Genomic DNA, 24291 nt, shown 5'->3' with positions numbered 1-24291 from the left:
CTCAAAATCCTGGTTCGAGACAAGATAGTGAACTTTTATCAGAATGTAAATCAACCCACAGCTTTCCTCATCAAGAAAGTTTGCTGTGTAAAAAATATCGGTTCAGCTAAATAATGTACTTGGTGATAAGTTGATTTACATTCTCGCACAAGCTCCTTAGGACGTTGTGAGCAGTAATAGCTCACAGTCAGGGCTCTGGTGATAAACAGACCATGCTTTGGTTTATCGATCTCTGTCGCTTTTCATGAATTGCCTGGTGTTGTGGTTGACTGTATGCTAGCAGGTCAACTTCTCAAAGGTGAGGACTGAATCTTACTTCTCCCTGTTTCAAGTATGTGCAGTAGGAACTCAGTCAAGTTGACTTGACTTCCAACACCCCTCTTAAGGCTCAGATTTTTATGAAAGAAATGTTCTTCTTGCTCCATCTTTGGGTGGTGGCAGCAACAATAGGATACCAAATAACTCATCAGCTAGGACATGCATGCCCCAGGGAGCTAGAAGTCTCATTTTGCCCTCTGTGCTTGCTGATCACCTGAATGCCCTGTGGATCAATCCAACGGTTGACAGGAAGGAAGCCAAGGGGAAGGAGATGCCAGGGGAAGGAATGGGCAGAGTAAGAAGAAAGCTAAATCATGCCGATGTTGATGTTCTTAGCAGCAATTAACAGACCCTCCAACCAGTATATTTAAGAATCCCTCAGGACAGAGGTCTAAACACAAAACTTCCAGTGCTGGTTCAGCTGCTCGGGGATGTCATTTAAGACATGGGCCCTCTTCAGCTCTTGGCTACTTTCAGTGCATCAGCAGTGCCCCCACTTAGGGTCACAAGGTGGCTGAAGCAGCACGAAGCATTACTTCCTCACCTGGCAAGGTCCAAAGAGGAAGGAAGGGCTGGATGGGAAGGGGGCTCTCTTCAGGAGTCTGTCTCTGTTTCCCAGAAGTCCCTAGGACACCCCTTGCATCTCACTGGCCAGCGATTGGCAGTTTGCAGGGGTGGCCCTGCCAGGGAGCTGCAGGGCAAGCTGGGAATGTGAGGATGGACGTTTGCAGCTTTGTAAGAGAGCATGCCAAAAGAGTCCTGGAGGGGTAGTGTAGGGAGCAGATAGGTACCAGGGAAAGATAAAGGGCAGGCAGAATCAGAGGGAGGAGTTCATAAGGAAGACCCAAACAAGACAAGAAATATTGCCAGGAATAAAAACAACATAATCATTTGGATTCACTCAACATTTGTTGTGAGTCCAGATCTTTTCCCACAGTGATCTCATGTGATTCTCATTCTTGCCTTTCTGGTGGTATCACTGACTCCATGTTACTGATAAGTAAACCAAACACGGAGGGCTAAGATGAGTATGTCCCACATGCTGGTCCAGAGACCAGTGCTGAGTTGTATGTATCAGATTTACCTACTCCTGCCCCTAATCAGCTCATTGGGAGGGTCACCCAGTGTCACACAGAAAATAAATGGCAGGTCTGGGTTTGAAATCAGAACTTCTCTCTCCAACACTAAAAACAACTAACATTTGACACTTATTAACAAATTCCTGGGCACTGTACTAAGTGTTCTACATGTATTACCTTATTTAATCCTCATGTAACTACCTGATGAAAGAGGTCCACATTTTGTAATTTCTGACATTAAGTTATTACGAGTCATTTGCTCTCTGGTGGCGGAGTCTGGAGGAGCCCTGCAGAAATGGCCCCTTCAAGGGAAAGAAAAGAAGGAAGAACAGGTCCTCAGCCTTGGACCTCAGGTAGCTAACAGAGAAAATGTGTGTGGTATCTGCCACATCTTTGCGTCCTTCAGTGACACTTCTGTCCATGTCACCGATCTTTCTGACAAGGAAACCATCTGCCATGTGACTGGTGGGATGAAGGTGAAGGCTAACCCAGATGAGTCCTCTCCCTAGGCTGCCATGTTGGCTGCCCAGGGTGTAACCCAGAGGGTCACATCTCTGGGCATCACTGCCCTCCACATCAAACTCCAGGTCACAGGAGGAAACAGAACCCGAACTCCAGGACCTAGGGCCCAGTCAGCCCTCAGAGCCCTTGCTTGCTCAGGAGTGAAGGTCAGGTGGGTTGAGAATGTCAATCTCACCGCCCCACCCCATCCCCCCACAACACTTGCAGGAAGCAGGGTTGCTGTGGTTGCTGTCTATGAACAGGATTCCTCAAATTACTGTTTTCTGTTAATCAGTTGCCTTCGTGGAAGCATAAAAAAACAACAACAACAAAAAAAACAAGTAATTTGCCAGCGTGGCTTAGTCAAGTAACAGAGTCGGGATTTGGATGCAGGCCTTCTGACTCCAGAGCTGACCCTTTTGAGATACTGTTACATTCTGCTGCCAGTCTAGGTTCCAGGCTCCAAATGCTTAGCCCATGGCTTTTTCCTGCTCTGTGTTCTTTATCACTGTCATTGTAACAAATCGTAAATCACAGCCAGCTAAGGAATAAACCCTGATTGGCATAAAACTGTCGTCCTGTGATGCGTGGAAAAAATGCCAGCACTGAAGTCTGGGGACAAAGCCTCGTGGAGAAGATAGGTCCTCCACTCTGTGTACAGTGGGGTGGGAGCTAATGTGGCTAAGGAGAAGGCACCTCCAGGTTGAAAGTAGAAATCAGTGGCTGGGGTGTCGCTCCTCCGCCCCACTTCCTCTGTGAGCCTGTAACTGTGTACAGCAAATGACAGAAAGGAAATAGTCTTTTATGTCCTGGGGCTTTGTTCCCCTGATGGTGATCCTCTATTTTAATGCTGATAAGTACAATAGTGAGGATTATGCTCCTTAATTTAATTTGGCCCACATATGGCAAAGCTCTCGCTAGGCTTTTATTGGACATTCTTTAGCACAGCCGGCCTGTTGTAGTGTAAAAAGAAGCCCCTATCCTACAAGGGAGGCAGGAGATTGCTAATGCTGGCGCACGTGTTTCTGCCCAACAGCCTGTAACACACCTCCGGAGAAGCTGCTTCGTGGGGGCCGCTTGAGTGAGGATTCAGACTCAGAGTGATGGGAATCTTCATGACTCAGGAGGCTCAAGCAGAGCTGGCACCTCGCGAGAGGGGAAAACGAGCACATATTTCTCCCGTGTGTCATCCTTGCAGCTCTGGGGCTTGGAGCCAATTGGGCTGACCTCAGAATCGATGAGCCAGAGGAACAGCCTCCCAGTCAGGGCCGACTGTGGGCCAGATTTTCATGTGGGCTGTGAAAGTACAGATTGCCACATCTCTTGACACACAGTCTGTGTAGGGGGTCATCGCAGAAATATGTGGCATCACGAAGAAGATGAAACGAAACAGAACTTTTCTTACATATCAGGAGGACCTTTCCTCTCCCACCCTTCAGTCCCCCATGCTTGGTTTTCCTTCCACTTCCATTTCACCCCCTCAGGAGGCTAGTGCCCTCCGGCGAACTTTCTACCGCTATGGCCAAGTCAATGCACTAAGGCATTAGAGGATCTTATGTGGACCCTGAAGGAGATAGGCAGCAGGCGTGGGAGCAGTGGTGGAGGCGGTGGCCTTCTTCGATGAAGCTCTGGTGATGTGAAAGATATTCTGTGTGTTATCTCATCTGGGTGGAAAGCAGATGGGCCTTGGTGACAGTCCTGGGTTTAAACCTTAGTTCAATGCCTTATAAGCTATGAGTCACTGGGCAAATTCTTTCATCTTTCTGAACTTCAATATGCTGGGCGGCAAAACGGCAATGAGTGTGGATTAGAGATGATCTACACAAGAGAACTAGTGTAGTTCTAGACATACAATAAATGCTCAAGGGATGAAGACTAGCTGCTGTTGCTTGTGGTGATGGAAGTGGTAGCAATAATGGTAGTAATGGTATTTAAAAGGTTACTGTAGGGGCACCTGGGTGCCTCAGTCAGTTAAGCATCTGCCTTTGGGTCAGGTCATGACCCTGGGGTCCTGGGATGGAACCCCATGTTGGGCTCCCTGCTCAGCGGGAAGCCTGCTTCTCTCTCTCTCCCTCTGCCACTCGCCCTTCTTATGTTCCCTCTCTAATATAAATAAATACAATCTTCCAAAAATAAATAAAGGGTCACTGTAAAACTAACCTGATATGAAGGGTCAAAACCCCTCTGGCTTTGGTCTGGGGCTTTAGATTAAAATAAACATTGAGGATTCCAGCACTTTAGAAACTTTGAACAATGCTTACTCTCTGCTTTAACTTGAGAACCAAATTTTATTTTTTTATATTCCTGGCTGTAATCTCAGGGATAAATCTGAGGTTGACTTTGGGCCTGACTCACCCTTGCCAGTATGGCCAGGATTCCACTGGCACACCCTTAAATGATAACTTTCAGAGCTTACTCAATTATTAGGTTCTTCTCTGAGTTTCTTGATTTTTAAAATATTAATTGGTCACATTTATTTTCAAAACCTTTTTGAAGCCAGAAACCTTATCACCAACTGAAGGGAGCTGCAGGGAAAAAATCTGTTTTGAGTTATATTTTTCCTTGTGGATTTGCCTATGGCTGTACATAAATATTTATCTGAACTATTTCAACAAACCTTAAATCATCAGTGATCCTTATGCAAAGGAGTCTTTTAGAAGGATTGTGGATGTCAAGAATGTCAGCAGTCCAAGTTCTCTTTATAGGACCAGATTCCAGAGATTGGAGGCCTCCTTTAAAATATTTGGAGCTGTTTGGTGGTTTTCAATATGTCTTTTGTTTTCCTGTTTCTGTATATCTGTTCATGCTGTTCCCTCTGAAAAGAATTTCCTTGACAGTTCCTTCTTTACCTATTGTTATGTTACCCATCCTTCAAGGTATCATGTAGGTAGCACCTCCTGGAAGGCCTTGAAACAGACTAAAGCTAGGAGAAGAGCATTCCAGGTGGGAGAAAGTGTGAGCCATGGTCCAGAGGCAGGATGCTGGGGCGCTCTTGGAAGGTGAGGGGTCCAGCGGGATGAAGGTTGAAGGGGACAGGGTGGGGGTGGGGTAATGCAGAGAGTACTGTAACAGGCAGTAAGGCAGATGGGAGCCAAGATGTGGGAGGCTTAAAAGATGCACAGAATATTTTGGACCGTGTTCTATAAGCTGAAAGATGTACACATACAGCCATTGGATAGAATGTGGTCTGCAGACGTATTTTGTTTGGCCCACACGATGTTTTTGAAAGTCTTAATTAGTTTCCAACATATAAAAATAGATTTCCTGGAACAATTCAGATTTCTGATGGCTTTTGAAAAATTGGGGTATCTAGCAGCAGCCTGCCAGAACCGTGTAGAAGCTGTCTTCCATTGATACCTACTCATGGTCTGCTTAATTCATGGCCTGGCCCCACGAGCATCTGAATCTGATTCCTGCCCAGTGTGTGCAGAGGCACCTTGCAGGCAGAGGAAGCAGTTTAGGTCACAGACTCTGCAGCCAGATTGCTTCTGTCTAGGCTCAGGTCTGTGCATCCAGCTAGCTCCACGACCTTGAACAAGTTAGAGCATATGTCTAGTCATGGCACCCGTCTCCTATGGCTGTTGTGAGAATAAACTATACGGAATGTTTAGAAGACTACCTAGCATGTAGTAAATGCACAAAAATGTTAACTGCTATTTCTATATTCTACATGAGATAATAAACTCCAGGGTTGAAACTGTCACTCACTTCTGAGTGATTCCACTAACTAAATCTGGATCTAGAATCATGGGCCATCATAAGCATAAAGGTAATTGATGAATGAATATGTCCTCTTTGAATTTTTATTTCTGGCAGAACCAGAGGTAAACTTAATTAGTTTGACCTCAAGAAAAGCTTCTTGTTTATGTTGAGTTTGACTTGAATAATAATAATAATAAAATCAATAATAATTGATTTTTGATAAATTAGGGATCTCTCTTTCTCAGAAACCTAACAGAGCTAACAAAATAAGTGAAGGGAAATGTTAACATTGTCTCATTTTTCTATGATGGATCTAACTGCCTAACTCAAAATAAGATCCAGGTCTGGGAAGATGCTTAATTATGTGTTTTCTTTATGAAGCTCATTTATTGGCAGGTAACTTTCTATGGTTAATATGTTAATTTAGGGTTGGTTCAGGGGCAGCTGGTTTGCTCAGTTGGTTAAGCGTCTGCCTTCAACTCAGGTCATGATCCCAGGGTCCTGGGATTGAGCCCTGAGTTGGGCTCCCTGCTCAGCAGGGAGCCTATTTCTCCTTCTTCCCACCCCCCACTTGTGCTCTCTCAAATAAGTAAATAAATAATCTTTTTTTAAAAAATTAGGGTTGGTTGCTAGGAACCAGATATAGTAAACTTAAGCAGAAATAATATTAGAACATATTTTTGACTTAGGTTCTCTGACCACCCCCCCACACACATACATGAGATCCACACTTCAAGGCAATGTTTTGCACCTGATATCTTAGACAAACATAAAGCATCTTCAGAAACGATTTGTACGGTTTGGCATGAAAACCAGTGTTTGGTATGTTTACCATATCCTACATATAGCTGAAGTTGAAACACCATCCCACCAAGGCCTCTAATGTGTCGCCTGAGGACACGAACACATTTGCCATCAGCAAATGATGCTGTCAGCAAATGATGGCATGAGTTCTGCAGAGTTGACCTGCAAAGTTGGATTCACTTTCTCTCTGGAAAATTTGAAGATTTATAGGGAACTTTGGTCCAGTGACATTTAATTTTATTTGGATGAATATCATTTAAAACTGAATCATGTATTAAGGTTCTAAAATGTTACTCTTTAACTTTGTACTTTAAATGTCAATTAGGTCTTATAAAAAATCAGTTTCTCTCTCTCTCTCTCTCAATATCTCTGTCTCTCTCCTTATACAGTTGATACTTACACCTCTAAAGTTCTGGCTTCTCACCTAAAGGACAATTTCAAGTAATGACAAAATCAGGCAGATTCTTCTGACCATTTCATTACCCCTTGTTCCCATTTTACATTACCCATTTTGTGAGTGTAGGAATTTCTAGAAATTTAGTATATCTCTGATATTTACTTTGCTTATATCCTAACCCATACCCTTATAATTCAGGCTCAGAATGAGTTTTTGGCAAAAATACCTTTTCATGCTGAACTTACTTTGAAATAAAGAAAAAGAACTTGAGAAAAGAAAACTTGCTCAAGTTGAAAATACTGCAGGAAACAAAATGTGTGTAAAAATGAATTCTGTATAAAAGTGTTTTATCATCAACAGTTAAGGAAACCTAGACCATAATCCTGCATGTAGAAGGAGGATTAACATTGTACATTTCCACAACCTTATTAATTTCATTTCATTTTCTTCTTTGGGTTAAAAGGAAAAAGTAATCAGCGTTTCTGCTCCAAGTGTGTTTTGTGAATTCAGTGGCAGTTGGCTTCTACCTGTAGGGCACAAACATTCCACTCTATTTCCCTTTAGCATTGCCCCCGTCACTTTAAACTAAGAAGAAACCTAAGCAAGTGTTCGCCACAGAAGCTGTTGACAGTAGTAATGCCACACTTTTTCTCTGTGTATCTCAGTGACTTCTCAGACTTGTCTCCTCGATGAGTAGACAAAACAGAAGGAGGGATGAATTTTCTTCTTTTTATCTGAATGGTGTAGGTCAGGAAGACAGGAATAGAGAGAGCTTTGGTGAAACAGGGCTCTAGCGACTGCTGTGATTGGGAAATTAGATAATAAACAGACCCTGTTACCAAGATTCTAATGGCCTAAAATCAACACAGTCTGGAGACACAGGCAGGAATGGCCTTCCTCGCTCTGGCCCAGACCTTCCCCAGAGAGCTCTTTGTGTCAACAAGAACAGCCAGCGCTCCTGGCTGGCTCCCAGCACTCAGAGTGGGGCTATCATTTTTGTTTACTTTGCAAATATCTTAATGGGAAGTGGTTCAACACCACCTATGGGTTAATCTGAGGGGTTCTGCTTGGCAGCTGTTAGCTCTGAGAACCACATGGCTGCTCTCGGGTGGAGGGAGTCAGGCTGACGGGGTAACTACCCAGTGCCAGGTTGAGGCATCTCTTTTGCTTATTGGATTTACAGACTGGCAGGAAGCACCTTGTTGTCTTTTATTTTTAGTTTGTTCCTCCTGGGAGCATAAGGATGTTATTCTCAGATCCAATCGTGCTTTTCCATCTTGGGCACAGCCATTGTCTCCATTCGTTTCACTCGCATGCCGCGTACTTCTTTCACCTAAGTGCGTTCTCATAGGATGTGGAATTTAATATTTAAAGTGGTGGTGTGGTGGTGGCGGAGGGGATGGTATTGTTGCAGGAAGAAGGATCTGGTATGTTAGCCTGCCAGGAGGGCAACACTTCAGCCCTGTCTTCACGTGGGATCTAAAGACTGGAATGAACATAGCTTTCTTAAGAATCCCTGCTCCGCTGGACCCTTCATTTTCTCCTCTCTTCCTGAATTTGGCTTTCACTTGTCTTGACCCATGGGAACGCTTGCCTGGGCGACTTGGCCAACTCATGTTTTTCTGGATCTGTGTCAGTTGACATTGGCGCAAATGAACTCTTTCTTTATGCTTTCCTCACTGGACTGGAGGCAGGGTTGGACGGTTGCCACAGGGCAGGTTAGGGAAGTTCCTAGACTGATGACAGACTTGTAGACAGGTTCCAAATGCCCCATTTGTAAAAATGCAGAAGATTTCCACACTTTGTAGGGCTGCCTGGCACTTGAGAGGAAGGACTCTCTATAGTCCACTAGACCTGCTGCTACTAAGGGAAAGATCTTGATGAACGTATTTTCTCCATTCCTCATCACTAAATAGAAGACAAAATGGTACAATGTCTACCTAACCAGGTCGAGAAAGTTCAATGAGATAACATATATAAAGTATGTGGCATCTCATCTGACACATAAAAAGCACTCAAATAATAAAGAGGGAGTTATTGTCACTCTCTCTGAAGCATTCACCTTTCTCTGTGTACTTTTTAGTGTTCTACATTCTTTTCTGGGCATTCATTTTGAAGTCTGAGATTCTTAACTCTTTAAAAATAAGCCAGCGCCAGGGTGTTTGGGTGTCTCAGTTGGTTAAGCATCTGAATCTTGGTTTCAGTTTATGTCATGATGTCAGGGTTACAAGATCAAGGACCATGTCTGGCTCCATGCTTGGCATAGAGTGTGCTTAAAATTCTCTTTCTGACCCTCCCTACCTCGCTTTCTCCCGCTCTAAAAAATAAATTAAATTAATTCATTAAGCCAATACCAAATTGAGGACAATTTCAGTATCAAAGTAAATAATGATAATAAAATAATATAATCTATTGAATAAAATAAGAATCCATTAATCCACACTGATAGAAAAAAAGGAAGGAAGGAAGGGAGGGAAAGGAGGAGGATGAAAGGAAGTAACAGTGTAAGCTTTTCTTTGCAATAAAATGTGAAATAATAAATGTAAAAGGAATGATGAAAACAGAAAATCATTGTTTGGCAACTACCAAAATAATCATTGTTTTGGACAAGAATCATCAGTGGGTGCTAAAACCAGTAGGTGAAAGTTTAAGGAGTAACAAGCTTTTCACATACTCCCTGAGGAAATCTCCATGAGATACTTAGCAATTACAATAGGGTGGGGGGGGGGGTGTGATCTGGCAGACAGCGCTTTAGCCAAATGGTGAAAGTTAGCATCACCTATAACTGGACAAATTGACAGCATGTGCCTCCTGATACAATGCACTGAGGAGAACACAACCTCACTCCTGTGGATTTCCTGACAAATGTGTGTAACCTGAATCTCATGAAGAAACAGTAGACAAACCAAACAGACCTCTTCCAAAATTACTAACCCTTAGGCTTCCAAATGAAAGACAAAGGATGATGAGGGACTGTTCCAGATGAAAGGAGACTAGAGAAACATGACAACTGAATGCAGTGTATGGTCCAGAATTTTTCTTTTCTGTAGAGGAAGACGTTGTTGGGACAGCTGGCAAAGTCTGAACATTCTATACACCAGATGACAGAATGTATTAATGTTAATTTCTTGATTTTTTTGGTTACTGTACTATGGTCATATATAAGAGTGCCCTTGCTTTTAAGAAGCACACACTGAAGTATTTAGGGATAAAAGAACATCAGATCCAACTGACTCTGAAATAGTTCAGAAAAAAAATATGTATTTTTTTGTGTATATGGGATATCAGTATACATGTACCAAGAGAAAGAGAGGAGAGAGAGGATAAGGCAAATGTGTACGTTGCTAATATTTAGAGAATCTGCTCGGGAATATACAGAATCCCTTCTGTTGTTCTTTCATCTTTACTATAAATATGAAATTAAGTCGAAATAAAAAGTTAAAATTTAAAAAAAATCAAGTCAGGGCTGCTTCCTGCTCTTTGGCTGGGCACTTCATCAGCCACTTTCTCTTTAGATCCCACTTCCCCTCAATCCAGACCAAAATGTGTCTTCACGTCAGCATTGCCCTGCATGCTGTCTGTCCTTGAGCTTCTCCACTGTGACACTGCTGACTGCCACACTCTTATTGAGGCTTTTTCACCTATTTATTTTTTTAATTCCCTGAACTGTTCCTCCCCACCCTTCTGCCCCCTCCCTCATCTGCCTTTGGGCCTATCATTAAGACCATGCTCATCATGCACTTTATTTTAGGATCTTTTGCTTCTCATTCTCTGAGCCGAGACTTGCTTTCAGAATTCAAAGAGGAAAACTGGGTTAAATATTCTCTTTTGGGGGTGTACTGGTGACGAGAGCATCAAGCAAAGGATGTGGATGTTAGACTTGTCTCTTCCTCTGACTTGAATTGGATAAGTCACGTCAGCCTTTCGGGCCTCAGTTTTCCTACGTACAGCATGAAATCGGTGTGAAGTTTCCTTTGTCTCCACGAGTCTGTGCCCTGGCCTAATTCAGTCTTCAAAGTGCTAGAACTATAACTCAAAATTAACTCAACCCACAAGTCACCTTGTGACCCCACCCAAAGTAGAGACAGGTTCCAGAAAGGAAGCCGCCCCAGATACCTGTCATTATCCTTCTCCCTTCTGTCAAGCCTGAAGTTTCCCCATTGAGGGACTTGTCTCTCAAAAGTACAGAATTATAAAGACTAATATAACACCTTGCTATGTGTGTGTTTCTAAATTCTGACCATGCATATATCTCCCGATTCTTCTAAAATCCTACTGTCCTATATTTACATTTCATTCTGCCTAAAAACACCTTCAGTTTGGCAAGAATTTTTATTCATATTTTCCTGATGAAGAATCTGAGGTACTGATTTGCCTGAGTTAGAGTTGCCATATTTAGCAAATAAAAATGCAGGATACTCACTTAAATCTGAATTTTATATTAAATTTTTTTTAGTGTATGCCCCATGAAGTATTTGAAAAAACTTATAACAAAAAAATTATTTGTTATATACTTAGAATTCAAAATAGGCCATTAGGTGGGTATGTTTTAGCACCAGCCCAAGTGCTCTGGAACTAATATGTCATGACTATGTACATGTATATCATAAATATATATCATAAATTGTGTTGCTAAACTTTACCAGTGTTTACAGTAGACTTCTGGCCTCTACATGCTGTAACATGTAATTTTTTTAGCCTATAGGAGCTTTCGCTTGAAAATATATCCAAGGACATCAATTCCTATTTATTTATTAAGGGCTTTACTCAGATATCATCTACTGTAGCCATTCAATCTAAAATTGCAGACCCTGTCTCCAACACTTCTTGTGCCCCTTTCTTGCTTCAATTTTCTTTGGCATTTCTGTTTAATGTGCTGCATATTTACTTCTTTCGTTCGTTCATTGTCTGCTTCCCCCACTAGAATGTAGGTTCTTAAGAGGATAGGAATCTTAGATTTCCTTGTTACTGCAGTAGCCCCAAAAATAGCAAGAGACAAAGGTACTCAATAAATATTTGTGGAACGAACAAATGATGTCTGGGAGGTCACTGAGGACCTTTTATTGCCCGTGTAATATATGTTGTATTTATAACTATACAGAACCTTAAGGAGTCTTTCCACCAAATTGGAATCTTGGCTGTGGTGCAGTGTACATTATCTTAATGTTAATCCATGGATACAAGGTAAAAAAAAGTCAGCAGGTCAGGGATCAAGGGGTATCTCTAGATGGAATTGGACTTAATTTAATCTACTCCCTGGCAAGTTTTCTAGAATTAAGTATTAGTCAGTCTAAGCAACATTTGAGATCCCAAATATGACTGTGTGACTATCTGAAAGAGTCCAATTTAAAAAAAAAAATAGGTGCTGGAGGCTGCTGATTTGGGTTTGGAACAGGATGTCTGGATGCCACCTGTGCAGATTATTCAATCAACCCAAGCTTCAGCTGTGAAGAGGGGACCCTAGTAGGACCTAGGCTGCTGGCCCCGACACAAGGATTAAACAAGATGATCTGGTCAGAGTCTCAGCACGGTAAAGTGTGTTTGGCCTATGGCCGTGCATTTCTTCAAGTCACAGTGTTCTTCCTCACTACAGCATCTGAATCCCATCCCTGGGTCTGAGGCCGGTTTTCTCTTAGCTCCCTTGGTTGCTGACAAAGAACTGAAGTAAGTTTTATGGGTTACTTTAAGTATGGGTTATTTTAAGGGCTCTTAGTTGAATGTCCTTTTTTCCAATAAGGGAAGCATTCTCAGCAGAATGAAAAAAGGCATGACAGCTGCCTGCCGTAAAGTAGTAAAGGAGAAAAAAAAGAAATAAGAATACAAGAACTGGCAAATTAAGGCTGTCTGGACTTATGGTTGGGGAAAAGCAATGAAGCAAACATATCAAATTTAAAGGACTCAGTGGGACTTGGGAAATTAGCATAAGTACATACATCTAACTAGTAGTGCTAACTTCGAGCAATGGCATTATAAAACATGTATCAGGTTTTTTTAGTCCTTTGGATGAATTTGTCCTTGAGCCATGTTCTAAAACTTAACATAATTATGTGTCCAAGAACAAACAAATACCGATCTATTTAAGTAACTTACATATTCAACTTATTCAGCAGTGATACTGATTAGGATACTGAGATACAGGGCATGCCTTCAAAATCTTTATGAAAGCTACCAAGTGGCCAAACCTAATGAAAAACAATACAAAAGCTGTGATCATTCTTCCTTGTTTCCCTTTTTTCCTGCAATACTGGTGATCTTATTTTGTATGATTGTTCTTTGTTTTCACTTCTGTATTCTTTGTGTTTCCTTCATGTTATATACCAAAGCCTAAGAATAATATTTTCCTTCTTTAAGAATCAACAAATTCCTAAAGTATCCCAGTTAAACTAATAATGAGGTACACCTCCCCATTTTTTTGGCTAAAGAGGTAAGCAAAGATTAAAAAGACTGATAATCCCCAGTATTGATGATATATGGGAAGTGGGTCCTTTCATAGTTTTCAAGTATGAATGTTAGCTTTTGTTGCCTTTTAGAGAAGATTTTGGTGATATAATTCAAAAGCTTTAAAACAGGTAAAGAAGGGGCCCCTGGGTGGCTCAGTGGGTTAGAGCCTCTGCCTTCGGCTCAGGTCATGATCCCGGGGTCCTGGGATCGAGCCCCACATTGGACTCTCTGCTCTGTGGGGAGTCTGCTTCTTCCTCTCTCTCTCTCTGCCTACTTATGATCTCTGTCTGTCGAATAAATAAATAAAATCTTCAAAAAAAAAAAACAAACAAACAAGTAAAGAATTTGTTTACCCTTTGACCCAACTGCCTCAATTAAGATTCATCGAAGAAAATAATTACATGAGTATTCATAATTATATGCACAGAATAATTCATAATCCATTATTGATAATATCATGAAATTGGAAACAAATTTCTAAAAGTAAGATATTAATTAAATCATTTATGATAATTGCCCAATATAATACTATAAAGCCATAAATATGACTTACATGCATATTTACATATGTGCATATTATACATAAAGACATCGAAAGATGCTTATAACTACCAAATGGAAGTTAAAATGGCAAACATATCATAAGCCTTTGTTTTTTAAAATGTATATTATATGCATAGAAAAACAACTGAAAAGATATATAGCAAGATATTAACAGGAGTTATACCTGTGAATGGAAAACATACCTGAGCTTTATTTTCTTCTCCTTGAGTATCTATTTTAGGTAGTACAACAATAAATATATGACATTTTTTAATCGGAAAAAAAACCTTTTTAAATCAGAGAAAGAAAAAGGAAACATTTTGCCACCAGTTCTTTTAGTCGTTTACTTTGGGGAGAAAGTCAAAGATTACTCCACTTTCATTGATTAGTGATGGGTGAATATTCAGACCTTTTGGGAATTTGGAGCATTTTCAGTACTAAAATATAAAGAAGAAAAGACAAAACTGATGAACACAGCAATAGGAACACCTCTGCTATCTCAAAAACCAAGTGGCTTGTTCTTTGCTCTCCCTCCCTTAATCAGAATGTGATAAAGCTGACCGTCAGTAGTTGATCTGCAGACCCTTTTCATTGGTCAGGATGTGGCAGCAGATGGGTTAGTTACTGCACCAAGTTTTCAGTGTGGTTTCACTCAATATATTTTGGAATGTACCAGGAGCCTCCAACTCGGCCCAGAGTGGAAGAGGTGGCCAGGGTGGGCAGAAAAGGCTCTTCTCAGGAGCGGACACCTAAGCTAAAGTGTGAAGGTGCAATGGCCAGACAGGAGATGCCATTCCAGGCAAAAGCACAGAAGTATGACTACAACCCTGAGGAGGTTCAGTGGGGGCTTGGCAAATGCTGATGCGTTGTGATGGTGGCAAAGAGCAAACAAAAGCATTGTAGGGGCTCCTGGGTTGCTCAGTCTGTTGAGCATCTGACTCTGGGTTTCAGCTCAGGTTGTGATCTCAAGGTTGTGGGATGGAGCCCCACATCAGGCTCTGCATTCAGCACAGAGTCTGCTAATGTTTCTTTCTCCTTCTGCCCTTCCCCTCCTCTCTCTCTCTCTCAACTAGATAAATAAATCTTAAACAAACAACACAAAAGCATTCTAGAAATCCTAGCTTTTTAAGTTTTATAATACAATATGCATCATCTTACACATTCTGGGTACCTTTAAATTTAATGTGATAATTTGTGTTCTTTGTAGAACATTTTGTCTTCCAATCCTCTGTGTCTTCAGAGCTGTTTAAATAAATACAAGCAGTAAAGAGAATATGCAGTGAATATCTAGCTGATGCAGATTTGGGAGGAGTAGATGCACAGTGACAATACGGGGAGATTTGGGTCTGGTACACCCGCAACCCTCACGATGTTCAGGTGCCATGTGAGAACTAAATAAGAATGCTTCAGTGGCCAGTTGGGGTTTGACCTGTGGCCAGTTTGTATGGAAGTCCTGTTAACACTCAGGTCAGCACAGGATCTTTTACAAAGGACAGTGTCCTTTGCTCTGATGTCATGTTTTAAATGTCTTTATTTACCTTACCTTGAACTTAATTGAAACCATTTGCAAAGATGTTTATGTTTTCTATTATCCTTCATGGTGATTTCCATAAGGAAAGTTGTATGACTTATTTGTCTGAAATGTGCCTCCCTCAAGATTCATGCGGATCTTACAATATTAAAGTATCTTGGTCTGAGCGTATATACTGGAGGGTGGATTGGCTGCTGCTGCTTGGGAACAAAAAATTGGCCTCTGCTTATTAAGAGCTCCATATACAACAGATTTTTTTTTCAGGGCTATCAAAGAATCAGGAACAAATTTGCTTGGTTATGCTGATTAGCCTTTCTCCCAGGGCTGTCATGGAAGATACGAATTTACGATGAGAACTACTCCCAAATCTAGAGACAGCAGGAAGCTAACAGAAATCAACCCACAATGAATTAGCAGCGACCTATCCTGTTTTGAAATTAGAATGTGCTTTCAAGTATGAACGACTAATGGATTTCTTCATTTGTCTACCAGCCATTCTAAATTATAATTGATAAAAGTAAGACCTAATCTTGCAGATTTCATCAACGTTAATAAAAACTGCAAAAAGAAATTTAAATGAAGTTTATAAAATAGAGGGTCAGAGCGTGACTAGTGTGTCTCTACTCCCATCCAGGAAAAAAGTTACTGATTCTAACCCTAAAGTAGAAAAACGTCAGTTACAAGACTAGATTGATTGATCAGTGCTCAAAGAGTACTCTGCTTCCTCTGTTTTAATTCTAATGCATAAATCTGTCTCCAGATTATTTCAGCCAACTAGTGAAGGGGAGAGTATGGTCCAGATTATACCACACACTGTAAAATCACACGCTGGCATTCTATTTTTCAAACATGACTCTTCTGAGTTTGGTTAATACAACTCCACTCTAAAAAAATCATCACCTCTCAGAGAACTGGCAGACTGAATTTTGGAGCCTATTAAAGCAGAGACCCAGTTTGGGAGCGTGGTGACTTCACTGAGTGCTGCCAGCCCAGCATGACAAAGCCAGCTGGCCTCATGCATCCTTGCTGTAGAAGAGAGATGCTGGGGCGTTCTCAGCAGCCCCACTCCCTTGAGCCAGCCGGCACCCGGCCTCTCATCCAGTCACATTGGGATCAGGGTTTAAGAAAGAATTCTCTGTGAGTTTCGTTTGGGGGGCTTTTCCAGGGCAGATGCCCAGCGGAAGCACTGTCAGTGAGGAGTGAGATTTGTTTCTGTCTCCCCGAGAACGCACAGCTGAGTGAACTGACGGCAGCAAAGCAGCAGAGGGGCTGAGCCCTGGAAGCAATCTGCTTAAGACGTTAGTCATGGATTCTGAGAGGCTAGAGGAGCCCTTGGAATATGCAGAGAATCATATGTAGATAGACACCTGCCTCCTAGTCACTAATTCTGCTGTTTAGCATGTGATTCCTAATGGAGGCTGAGGACAGTATTATATTTTTTAGTTTTCCTACGGATTCAAAAAAATCTCACACTTTACAAATGAATAAGTCCTGGGGCACCTGGCTGGCTCAGTCAGTAGAACACGCAACTCTTGTTCTTGGAGGTTATGAGTTCAAGCCCTACATTGGGCATGAAGCCTCCTTAAAAAAATCAAATAAATAAAAATGAATAATTCCTTAATATCATCTAATGCCCATTCATTGTCAAATTTCCAGCTGTCCTAAGAATGTCCCCTACACCTCTTTGTCCAGGTCTGGATCCTGTTCAGGTCATTACCTTGCATTGAGTTGTTATGTCCCTAAATCTCATTTAATAGAGAATACTCACTTTCTCATGACACTGACTTTTTAAGAGACTGAGCTAATTATAGCTCACCTTCTCTATTTGTTTGCTTGATTCTTTGTGGTCTTAGCGATTCCCTAGATACCCTGTGTTCTAGGTAAACTAGAAGATTGAAAGCTTTGATTACATTCGAGTTAAATGTTTTTGACTGAAACAAAAAATATAAATGTCAAATGCTTCACATTGCCTCACATCACAAGACAATGTTGTCTAGGCATTAGTGGTGCTAAGACTGGTGCTGGATTAAGATGTACCATTACCTTGCTCTCCTGACCAATTAATCTTTGGACTCAGTGTGAAGGACTCAGTGTGGAGGTACTTTGGCAGCATAGGACTGTCCCATTAACTATCAAGCAGTTCTCAGAAGGTGTGATGAGCTCTTGATAATCCTTGCCTAATTCAATAATTTCCCTTTGGAATCTCTTTTTCTATGTCAGCAGATTTTATGCTGTGCTGTTTTTTAACATTTTTATTTTAATTCTGGTTAGTTAAAATACAGTGTTGTTTTAGTTTCAGGTGTACAATATTTTAATTCAACAATTCCATACATCATCCATGCTCATCAGGACAAGTGCCCTCCTTAATCCCATCACCTCTTTAACCCATCCCCCCACCCACCTCCCCTCTGGTAACTATCAGTTTGTTCTCTATAGTTAAGAGTCTGTTTCTTCTCTCTCTCCCTCTTTTTTTTTCTTTGCTCATTTATTTTATTTCTCAAATTCTACATGTGAGTGAAATCATATGGTATTTCTTTCTCTGACTTAGTTTGCTTAGTATATACTCTTTACTTCCATCCATGTCATTGCAAATGGCAAAGTTTCATTCTTCTTTATGGCTGAGTAATATCCCATTATGTATAGACACCAAATTGTCTTTATCCATATATGTGTTGATGAATAAGTGCATCCATAATTTCACTATTATAAATAAAGTTGCGATAAATATAGGAATGCACGTATACCTTTGAATTATTGTTTTTGTATTTTGGGGGCAAATACCCAGTAGTGCAATTGCTAGATTGTAGAGTAGTTCTATTTTTAACTTTCTGAGGAGCCTCCATACTGTTTTCCACTGTGACTATACCAGTTTGCATTCCCACCAACAGTACAGGAGGGATCCTCTTTCTTCACATCCTCGCCAACACTTGCTATTTCTTGTGTTTTTGATTTTAGCCATTCTGACAGGTGTGAGATGATATCTCATTGTAGTTTTGATTTGCATTTCCCTGATGGTAAGTGATAATGAACGTCTTTTCATGTGTCTGTTGGTATCTGGATGTCTTCTTTGGAGAAATGTCAGTTCATGTCTTTTGCCCATTTTTAATTGGATTATTTGTTTTTTGAGTGTTCAGTTGTGTAAGTTCTTTGTATATTTTGGATATTAACCCTTTATTGGATATGTCATTTGCAGATATAGTCTCCCATTCCGTAAGTTGTCTTTTAGTTTTATTGATTGTTTCCTTTGCTGGGCAGAAGCTTTTTATTTTGATGTAGTCGCAGTAGTTTATTTTTTATTTCATTTCTCTTGCCTCAGGAGACATATCTGGAAAAAAGTTGCTATGCCCAGTGTCAAAAAAGGTTACTGCCTGTGTTCTCTTCCAGGATTTTTATGGCTTCAGGTCTTACAATTAGGTCTTTAACCCACTTTGAATTTATTTTTGTGTAAGGTGTAAGAAAGTGGTCCAGTTTCTTTTCCACATGTTACTGTCCAGTTTTCTCAACACCATCTGTTGAAGAAATTGTCCTTTTCCTGTTGGATACTCTTTCCTGTTTTATCAAAGATTAATTGATCTGATAGTTATAGGTTCATTTCTGGGTTTTCTACTCTGTTCCATTGGACTCCATGTCTGTTTTTATACCTGTACCATATTGTTTCAATCACTATAGCTTTGTAATATAACTTGAAATCCAGAATTGTGATGTCTCCACCTTCGCTTTCCTTGTTCAAGATTGCTTTGGCTATTCAGGGTCTTTTGGGGTTCCATATAAATTTTAGATTATTTGGTCTAGTTCTGTGGAAAATGTTGCTGGCATTTTGATAGGAATTGCATTAAATGTGTAGTTGCTTTGTGTAGTATATAGACTTTAACAATATTTGCTCTTCCAATCCATGGGCGTAGAAATGTCTTTCCATTTCTTTTGTCATCTTCACTTTCTTTCATCAGTGTCTTATAGTTTTCAGAGTATAGGTCTTTTACCTCTTTGGTTAAGTTTATTCCTAGGTATCATTATTTTTGGTACAATTGTAAATGGGATTGGTTTCTTAATTTCTCTTTCTGCTGCTTCATTAGTGGTATATAGAGGTGTCACAGATTTCTGAACATTGATTTTGTATCCTGTGACTTTACTGAGTTTATCAGTTCTAGCAGTTTTGTGTTTTTTTTTTTTTTTAGAATCTTTCAGGTTTTCTATATATAGTATCATGTAATCTGCAAATAGTGAAAAGTTCTTCCTTTCCAATTTGGATGCCTTTTATTTCTTTGTTGTCTGATTGCAATGGCTAGGATTTCTAGTAGTATGTTGAATTAAAGTGGTAAGAGTGAACATCCATGTCTTGTTCCTGACCTTAGGTGAAAGCTCTCAGTTTTTCCCCATTGAGGATGGTACTAGCTGCGGGTTCTTCATATGTATAACCTGTATTATGTTGAGGTATGTTCCCTCTCAATCTAATTTGTTGAGGTTTTTATTATGAATGGATGTTGTACTTTGTCAAATTATGGTACACTATTTATGCACTAGTTATGACATGAACCAAGTCGTCTGTTTCTTGATCCTTGATTCCTTCACCTGTAAAATGGGTATAAAAATATAACCAATTCACATGGCTGTTAGAAGTGTTATATGGAATGACCATATATCCATTCTTTGATGCCTGGTGAGATATATGCATACAATAAGCATTGGTTATTTTTTATTATTGTGCTTTTCCTTATTATTGTGCTTGTTACTTATTTCATAAGTGACAGCTTATGGAGCATTATCATTGACTGCCAGTCTCAAGTCCTTGAAGCAGATGACAATATATCAGATAAGTTGCTGCAAAGGAGTTGAGGCAGTTAGACTTTTGAAGAAAACTATACCATTTTTTATTTTATTTTTTAAAAAGATTTTATTTATGTGTGAGAGAGAGAGTACATGCACAAGTAGGGGGAGGTGCAGAGGGAGAGGGAGAAAAAGACTCCCTGCTGAGCAGAGAGCCTGATGAGGGGCTCGATTCCAGGACCCTAGGATCACGACCTGAGCCAAGGCAGACACAACAGGCTTAGCTACCTAGGTGGCCATAATGGCAGATTGGGATTTGTTTCAAATAAGGTCTGCTCAGATTAGAATTTCCTAAGGCATGTTATAGGAACCAGTAGGCCTCCAACATACTCCCTGGGAGAAGGGTGCCATTCTAAGATTACATCTGGGAAATGCTGTGTGTTGTTTTCTACTGGTGGAGTTTCATTGTGCATGACATTAAGCCAAAGGTTCTGGAAAGCCTCTTGAGAAAGAAATCTGCTTTAGTCAAGTATTTGCCTAATCAGGTATTTTCTAATCTATTTGCCTATGGATACTTCCCATCCCACCCTTGTTTTTATAAAACCAAGTAATACATGTAAACATTATATTGAGCTGCCTTAGATTCTCCCAAAGGCTTGAACGAGGAGGGGCTCAGACTGCTGAGCTGACCCTCAGCGGAGAGCTGGAAGATGTCTGCCCCTGGCTTTTGGATCCTACAAAGCCATACAAGTGAGCAGAGTTCTTAAGAGGTTTCATTTCCATGTTGGGGCTTGTAGGGTAGAAATTAGAAATCCCATAGTAATGTGACAGCTAAATTCTCTTCCTTCAATTGTCTTCAAACCTTTCCAGGACTCACACCTCGAGGACCTCAGAGTCCATCTGTCGTTTAGGTATCCCAGAACCGTTGGGACTTGCCTAGGCTGACAGGAATGAGTTCCTTGGCCTGATGCACAGAAACCAAAGGGTATAGAGGGTGTCAAGTTTCAGAGGAGGACAAAGGATTTGAAGTCAGACCAAAAGGGGTCAGTGTTTTAGCTCTGCCAGGTAGTCACCTGGTCCCTGGCCAAGTCCCTTACCCTCTCTGAACTACAGTTTCTTCATCTATATAATAGGGACAGTTAAAGCACTTAGCTCAAATGGTTGTGAAATTCTCATTAGATTATAAAAGCACTTTTTAAAATATGAAGTGTTATTTAAAAGCTCATTATGTGCTATGGTGAGTGCTGTGAATTGTGTAAGACTGATGATTCACAGAACTGTACCCCTGAAACAATACGTTATATGTCAATTTTTTTAAAAAGGGGGGGGGGTAAATAAATAAATAAATAAAAGCTCATTAATTTAATGTTAATGTTAAGGGTATTCTTGCTGATCTTCTTATTTGAGGATCTACTAGTCATTCTTTTATTCATTCAACTTGTCAAATATTTATTGAGCACTTTGCAACATACCCGCTCCTAGGGTTAGGTGCTGATGAAGAGTATAGAATAAAGCAGCTCTGATCCCTGCCTTCTTGGAATGCACATTCCATAGTGGGAGACGTATGATAAACAAATATGCACACAAATAAGTGTATCATTATACTCTCCTGTCTCCAGGTACTGATGTGATTTTTTAAAATAAGATATTGCTTATACTCTCCATATGGATGTATCTTGAAGGTATTATCCATGAACTGTTCACAGAAAATACAGAAAATGAATTTATCAGTTTAAATAAAGAATACAATTTTTAATATAGAACTAGAAGATATCTTAGGAATGGTTTATCTCAATCCCTTCATTTTACAGGTGAGGAAAATTAGAAACCAGAATACTGTAGAAATATCCCCAGTCTGTGTGTGTGTGTGTGTGTGTGTGTGTGTGAGAGAGAGAGAGAGAGAGAGAGAGAGAGAGAGACTAGGGATCTTGACACAGGAATTAGAACCCAGATTTCTTTTCCCCTAGTCAGTGCTTTGCACTCTGCTAGGTTCTATCTGAAAGGGCCAGCTCGTATTTTAACAGTGAGTGATAATTACCACACTTTTATACAACGGGTTTCAATTACTAGAAATTAGGGACACAGTACAATTGATTTTTCCAAACTTTACTCCATAAAACATTAGTATTTTAATAGGTGTTTGTAGATTATCATTTTTTAAGTTGCTTGATCAAATTAGTTTGAGAAATTACACCCACCCTCCAACCCTGACTTTAGGAATCCATAAATGAATGTTGTGATAGTAAAAGATCATTCCTGAACTGAGGAAACCTCTTAACTATGTACAACTCAGTATTTCCCATACTTATTTGACTACAGAATCTATTTTGAATTATCTAACAATGTGATTACAGTGTGCTGGCTGGGAAGTACAAACTTAGCATCAGTTTTGTTGGCTTCTTGGTAAAGTCTGTGAAAGCCCAATAGTGAACTAAATTGTATCATACAACTTTAAAAAGGGCAGCTACTACAGTCTTAGAACCTCAGGCTGACTAGGACTATAGCAGTAACACTTAGTAGGATGCATTTTCTTCAGTTGACCATGTCCTTTTAATTGAGGACCAGAATGGAAAACAATGGGAACATAGTATGTTCTGATACCTCTTTGGAGGAAAGCAATCCTCTTTAAGTTCTTAAACATGATTTCAGGCCTTTTAAAAATGATTATTTTTCTTTTTAGGCATCCACAAACCCAGTGTTCTCCAAAAGGGTGTGATGTCTCTGCAGGACATTCAAATAAGGTAGCTGGACACCTTGATTCCAAAGTGACTGTGTATCTTTATTTCAGACTTGTCCAAGTCGATGGTTGTGAAGCCTGTCTGTGGCTGCTTGGTCAGGTCATCCAAACATGAAACTGTTAGTGATATTTTGAAGTCTTTGAGACAAAAGCCCAGCTTGCTAAAGAACTTTGGTTCAGCAGAGAGACAGGGAGGTACAGTGAAGAGAGAATCAAAAGCCTGGAAATTTGCTGCTGAGAATAAATGCTAGCTGCTCCCTGAGGTGATTTGTCTGTGCACTCCACTCTCTACAGATGTTAGAGCCTCTTTTTGAGTAAGGACCCGAGGTTCTTTGGTAGCACTTTGATATCCTGCTCGAATTCAATATGTGAAATGGAGGCGTCTCTCTGTGACTTGGAGCCCACAGCAGGCTTTGAAGTCTGATCCAATTTTTGCTGCCTACTATTTGATGTTGAAAGGATGAAATGAAGAAAATGTACAGTTTTTGCCAGTAACTCTGCTGAGCATATGTAAGATTAAAAAAACAAAATCCTTTGGATGATGTACTTAGAAATGTTAAGTAGATTAATACCTTCCTATAGGTTTTCTTTTTTCTTTCTTAGGGATAAAAATTAAGTATAGGAGAAAATCAGCACATAGCTGTTTTTTATATTCTGGACTATAATTAATTTAAGAGAGGGCTAAGTTGACTTGTTCAGAGGAAGAAATAAATGAATTAAGCAAAAGGTGCTGAGACTCTGCTACTAATTGCCCCAAGGAGAGCACCTCCACTCAATTCTCATGCAAGACGGGGGCAACTCACATGACCCCAGTATACTTAGCTTCTTCCCCATATCATCAGGGTTAAAGGTCCCTTAGTTAAATGGAAGCTATGTCCTTGACGCTGATTCATCCAAAGATAAAAGTAATGTTTCTCTTATTGGGTCTTTCCAAAGCACTCCGTTTCTGGGACTGATCTGCTATCTTCTCAGACATGCCATGCTGCCCCAGGTTGCCCAGGACCAAGTCCCTCAAGAGGAGCCCCTGCAAAACTTGGTAAGAACATTTTGAATTGCATGCTGTTCCTACCTTTTGCATGCTTGTGTACTTTTTGATGAGTTGGTTAGCAGGACTATCTAAAAAGTAGGACTCAGTAATATGACCTAATGTTAGCAAAAAATTCAGGTTTGTGCAGCCATTAAGGCTGGAAGAAAAACATGTATTAAAAGTAGCCATGGGGCACCTGGCTGGCTCAGTGGGTTGGGTCTCTGCCTTCCCCTCAGGTCATGATCTCATGATCTCATGACCTGGGGTTGAGCCCCACATCAGGCTCTCTGCTCAGTGGGGACCTGCTTCCCGCCCTGCCCCCCCACCCCGCCTGCCTCTCTGCCTACTTGTGATTTCCCTCTCTCTGTCAAATAAATAAATAAAATCTATTTTTTTAAAAAATAGCCATAGAGAGCCTGGATGGCTCGGTTGGGAGATTGCCTTCGG

General features: G+C 40.5%; 1 protein-coding gene across 1 annotated transcript in view; it reads left to right on the top strand.

The window, feature by feature from the left end:
• MYO3B (myosin IIIB) overlaps positions 1-24291 on the top strand; it is a gene marked incomplete at both ends in the record, with an annotated part of 377682 nt that overhangs the window by 265683 nt on the left and 87708 nt on the right. Inside the window, 2 exons of the mRNA XM_080799209.1 lie at positions 22761-22821; positions 23790-23853. Coding sequence (XP_080655335.1) covers positions 22761-22821; positions 23790-23853 — 125 coding nt within the window. The remainder of the gene's footprint in view (positions 1-22760; positions 22822-23789; positions 23854-24291) is intronic.

Source organism: Martes martes, assembly GCF_963455335.1.
Source record: "Martes martes genome assembly, chromosome: 3".
NCBI classification, from domain to species: Eukaryota; Metazoa; Chordata; class Mammalia; order Carnivora; family Mustelidae; genus Martes; species Martes martes.
This window is presented reverse-complemented; position numbering and strand designations above follow the sequence as displayed.